Source organism: Notechis scutatus, unplaced genomic scaffold, assembly GCF_049901735.1.
Source record: "Notechis scutatus isolate UNSWTSFEM ecotype Mainland unplaced genomic scaffold, rNotScu1.2 NSCUCTG98, whole genome shotgun sequence".
Lineage (NCBI taxonomy): Eukaryota > Metazoa > Chordata > Lepidosauria > Squamata > Elapidae > Notechis > Notechis scutatus.
Genome location: NW_028263135.1, coordinates 35001 through 40714, shown reverse-complemented (window position 1 = coordinate 40714; position 5714 = coordinate 35001). Strand labels below are relative to the sequence as shown.

The 5714-nt window shown below is 50.1% G+C and overlaps 1 protein-coding gene across 1 annotated transcript in view; it reads right to left on the bottom strand.

The window, feature by feature from the left end:
* Nucleotides 1-3451: 3451 nt before the first annotated feature.
* LOC113428691 (GTPase IMAP family member 9-like) overlaps nt 3452-5714 on the bottom strand; it is an 11072-nt gene continuing 8809 nt past the window's right edge. The window contains exon 3 of the mRNA XM_087948718.1: nt 3452-4824. Coding sequence (XP_087804844.1) covers nt 4163-4824 — 662 coding nt within the window. The 3' untranslated portion in view covers nt 3452-4162. The remainder of the gene's footprint in view (nt 4825-5714) is intronic.

Here is a 5714-nt window from a genome sequence, read left to right as displayed (position 1 = left end):
AAGTCCACGCTCCCCTCCAGGGCTGGCCTGACCCCTCCCCCTTGAACCGCAGCCCTCACCCCCAACAATGAAAAGGTTCCCCCTCCCACTTTCCCCGCTTCTCTCTCTGCGCTGAACTATCTCCTCTCGCGGGTGAAGTCCAGGGAGACTCTGCCCGGAGACCGATGACGCTCACGCAGGAGGATTCCCATTGGTGCTTCCGCTCCTTCCTCTGAGTGATGGGCGGGCTCCCGCCTGAGGGGATCTGCGCTCTGATTGGTTGCTGCGGGTGGAAAGGGGCGTTTCCCTTCTTTCCCGCCTTTTTCTTCTCTGGGCCAGGGTTGCCAGATCGCAGCTTGGCTCTGCGGCCAAACTCAAGTCAAAATACGACCAAATTCTTGCCAAATTTTTTCCGGCCAAATTTTTTTATGCAATATAACAGGAGGATATATTGGGTTTTTTTTTTGTTTTTTTTAAACTGTTTTTAAATCATCCAATCATAAAAAAATAGTCTTTATTCCACAACGTGACGGGAATTTCTGCGTTTCTTTACTCCCATCCGGACTAGGGAGCTCACTTCCAATAACCGGCTACTACTACCGTTTGGAAAGCTCTGGGCCCAAATGCAGCGATCCTGAGGAGGGGGGGAGCTAGGGCATGAGGGTTTTTAGGGGGATTCCTCCCCACATTGAAAAAATATAATCACTAAACCAATAAAACGACACCAAAGTTTGTCCCCCCTTGGAAAGAGGGGCATCCCGCTGTGGCCATGGAATCCAGTTCCTCCAAAGGGTGCATGGACCAATTGACCAGCCTCATCCGCTCCCAAAGGGGCCATGTTACTCTCCGCAGGAATAGTAAGAGGGAAAAACGCAGAAGGGTGGGGGAAGCGAGCCGTGATGAGGGGCAAGGAGGATGGGGTGGGGGAGGGCAAAGCCGCCCCTGAGTTGGGGGGACTGAGTGGATTGTCGCTCCCTTTGAGGAGGAGGGCGGTGGCATTTCTTTGCCCTCAGCACGTGAAAAATAGCAGCCGCCCTTTTATACCGCTTGACGGTGCTTTCCAGCCTTCTCTAAGCGGTTTAGAGTCATATTCACACACACACACACACACACACACACACTCCACACACACACTCTCACACACACACACACACACACACACACACACACACACACATCCACACACACACACCACACACACACACACACACACACACACACACACACAAGAAGACATGCCCTTACACACACACACACAAGAAAACACATGCCCTTACACACACACAAGAAAACACATGCCCTTACACACACACACACACACACAAGACATGCCCTTACACACACACACACACACAAGAGACATGCCCTTACACACACACACACAAGAAGACATGCCCTTACACACACACACACAAGAAAACACATGCCCTTACACACACACACTCTCTACACACACACACACACACCACACACACACACTCCACACACACACATCCACACACACACCACACACACACACACATCCACACACACACACCCACACACACACACTCCACACACACACACACTCCACACACACTCTCTCCACACACACACATTCCACACACACACACACTCCACTCTACACACACACACACACACACATTCACACACACAAACACACACACACACGCACTCCACACAAACGCACTCCACACTCACACACACACACACACAGAGAACCGCCACAACCTTACGCCCTAAAGCATTGGGTCTTCCAGCCCCTTGTGAGAAACGGCGGGGGCTTCGGCAGCAACCGAGGAGGAAGCAGGGAAAAGCGGGGAAAGGAAATCCTCCCACACAGAAGAAGCCAACCCCCCAACCGCAGAGGAGCAGTCGCGTCGCCCCTTCAGCTTCGTCTGCCAATGTGGGAGGCGGGAAGTTTTCTTCTTCCAGGGGTCGTTTCAAATGCCCCTCCGGGCTGGCCAGGAGCCTTTGCGTTTTGCTGCCTTCTCCCACCCCTCACAAAAAAAACCCCGTTTTTTTTCCACTAAGGTGGAAAAACCGCAGCTGGCCGGTCGGGCCTTTTTTGGGGGGGGAGGGGTCAGGAACCGCTCTTGAGGGAAGCTCCCCACCGCGCGGGGCTGGAGAACTGAGGGGGGAAAGTGGTTGCTTTTCAGGCTGATCTTCCCCACTGCCCCGAAGTCCCCAAACTTTTTTTTTTTTTTTTAAACCAAAGGGAAGAGTTACAAAGAGGACAGTCATTTTCATGCGAATATATTGTATTGAAAACTGGTATTCGGCCAAAATTTCGATTTCACGGCCAAGCAACTTTCATACGGCCAAATTTCCAGCCAAATATATTTGGCCGGAGACATGATTTTTTGCACGGCCAAACAGATTTCTATACGGCCAGATTTCTCGAATTTGGCCGGAAAAACAGCCAGATGGCAACCCTGGGACCTGTGTGGCTCTTGGGGTATCTAAGATGGCCAACCATTTCAGACAAAATGGCTGCCCTGTCTCCTCTCTGTCCTGCTACTTGCTTCTCTTTCAGGGGCCCATGGAGGACCACGGAGGTGCCGAAGCCAAGGAAGACGGTGAGGGGCACCACAAGGGGACGGTTTGCCTCGGGGAGTGGGTGTTGAAGCATAGCATAGAACCGGAAGGGACCTCAGAGGTCATCTAGTCTGGCCCCCTGCTTGAGCACGAGACCCCTACTGAATCATAGAATCTTGGAAAGAAACCTCGGAGGTCTTCTAGCCCAACCCCCTCCCCTTCGGTCGAACCGGTCCAAACCGGTACCATACCACCACTGTGTCCGTTGTTCTGCAAGCCCCACCCCCACTCCCATTCCCCCATTTCTGCCTCAGTCCCTGAGACATTGGCCCTGAAGAGCTCCACTTTCAACGGAGATAGTCCTCGACTTAACAACGGAGATAGTCCTCGACTTAACAAGAGGTGAATTTAGTGACCATTCTGCATGACAACGGCACTGGAAGGAAAGGGACTTACGGAATGTGCGTTTCATGTTCAGGACTGTCGCAGCAACCCCCGTGGCCTCAGGATCAAAATTCAGATGCTCGCAAACCGACTCGCATTTTGGACGGTCACAGCCCGATTACCGAAGGACAGAGTCGGGACTGTTCAAGCCGGAGACTTTTTACAGAATGACAGTATAATAAGAGTTGGAAGGTATCTTGGAGGTCATCCAGTCCAACCCCCCCTCCCCCCGGCCCAAACAAAAAGCCTCACATAGTTTTGTAGCAAAGCACAGGTATTGAGCTAGTAGTGCAGTATAGCCTAAGATAAGGAGAGATCACACCTTAATAAAAGCAATTTGATTAACAATTATTAGAACGGCACATTATGTTAAACGTAAATATGATGAATTTTATTTTATTTATTTTAATGTTATTATTTGATTTATTGCAAATTTAAAAATAATAAAGGTGTACGGACACCTGCTGCTGAATTTTTGTGAAGTGCAAACACAAACACAAACACACATACACACAACCGATGAGGGAAGGAGGAAGAAAGAGGAAAGAGAGGAGATGGGGAGAGAGGGAGGAAAGAAGGAGAGAGGGAAGGAGGAAGAAGGAAGGGAGGGAGGAAAGGGAGGAGTTAGGGAGAGAGGGAGGAAAGAAGGAGAGAAAGGAAGATGGGGAGGGAGGAAAGAGGAATGGAGGGAAATCAGAGGGAGGGAAAGACGGAGGAAGGGAGGAGGTGGGGTGGGAAGGAAGGGAGGGAGGAAGGAAAGCGAGGAGATGGGGAGAGGGAGGAGAGAAAGAGAGAGAAATAATGGAGGAAGGAAGGAGGAAGGAGATGGGGAGGGAGGGAGGAAAGAAGGAGGGACAGAAAAAAGGAAGGAGGGAGAAAGGGAGAAGGAAAGAAGGAGATGGGAAGGGAGAAGGAAGGAAAGGTGGAAGGAAGGAAAAGAGGGAGGAAAGAAGAAAGGAAGGAGGAATGAAGCAATGAGGAAAGGAAGGGAGGAAGGAGGGACCCCTTTCAACCCCGTGGAGAAACCAGCTTCTCGGGAGACGGAATCAGCTCAGGGAAACTCCGCCATGAAACTCTCCTGTGGGGGAGTTCCGGAGCGGGAAGCAGAAAGCTGAAGCGGGAGGAGACGAGCAAAAGACGATCCGTGGAGTTGCCGTTGCAGCGTCTGGAAGCTGGCCCGAGCGTTTCGCCGCCGTCCTCCTCAAAGCAAAGGACACAGCCAGGAAAAGTCCCAGTTTTTGGCAAAATGCTCCTTGTCATCCTTGAGCATCTCCTCTGTGTAGCAAGGTGCAGTGCGGTTCTTCTGCACCAGTGCATCAATCATGGCCATCAGCTGGCCCACCTGAGCTTCGCGCTCTGCGCCTTCAGCCTTGTTGTTAAATGCCAGGAAGCGGTTGCCACACTGGTACACCAGCTCCTTCAGGCCCACATTGCCTTCGGTGATGAACTTCTCCAGGGTTTTGCCCTCCAGATCCTCCTTGTGGGTGAAGAGAATGATCGTGTAATCCTTGCCCTTCAAGGTGAAGATCTCCTTGATCAAGCGCGCCACGTCCTTCTCGTCCTGGGAGAAGCAGCCCAGGCGGATCACCTGCAGGATGACATGGGGGCCCGGGGGGCAAAACTTGATGCACTTCCTCACTTCGGCCGAGGTTTTCAGCTCAGGACGAGCCGTGTCGAGGAAGCCTGGCGTGTCCACCACCACCACTTTCCGGCTGTTCAGCAGGGCCTCCTCCCGTTGGCAAGTCTGGGTGAGGGAGACAGGCGATATCTCGGATTCGAAGACCGGGATTCCCAGGATGGTGTTGCCCACCGCGCTTTTCCCCATGCCGGTTTTGCCCACCAGGACGATCCGCCATTCGGGCCCTACAAACCCAAAGGGGGAAGAGAGAGAAGCAGGGGCACTGATCAGGAGCACTGTAGATGACCGGGGTCAAAGGCGTCATCAGTTAAGAATCCCTGTGTGCTCACAAGCGACCTCAATCCAGCTAACCTTGACTGCCTTTCTTATCTCCCGCTCATTTCCCCCCTGACCGTTAGTAGGTCAGATTCTTGTAGGGAGCTTAAGCTTGCAATCAATCTTGATACTCATTTGAACTGCCTAAATCTCCTGATTTTCCTGCCACTTGATCTATCTATCTATCTATCTATCTATCTATCTATCTATCTATCTATCTATCTATCTCTCATCTCCATCTCTTTTTCTCCATCTATAGCTATATCTCCAATTATATCAACACCTCTCGATCTCTATCTATCTATCTATCTATCTCTATCTCTTTCTCTCCATCTATACCTATCTCTCCAGATCTCTCTCCCCTTCTCTCCATTTATCTCTCCCATTATATCATCTTTCCATCTCTCTCTCTCTCTCCTCTCTCTCTCTCTCCTCTATCTATTATGTATATCTATATATCTATCTCTCCATCTATCTCTATCTATCCATCTATCTTTCCATTTATCTTTATCATCTCTCTCTCCATCTAAATCTATATATCCCATCTATTTATCTATCCATCTCTCTTTCCATCTATATCTCCATCTATATCTATCTATCTATCTATCTATCTATCTATCTATCTATCTATCTATCTATCTATCTATCTATCTATCTATCTATCTATCTATCTATCTATCTATCTATCTATCTATCTATCTCTTTCTCTCCATGTCTTTCTCTCCATCTATAGCTATCTCTCCATCTCTCTCCCCCTTGTCTCTATCTCTCTCCAATTATATCAACCTCTCTCCATCTC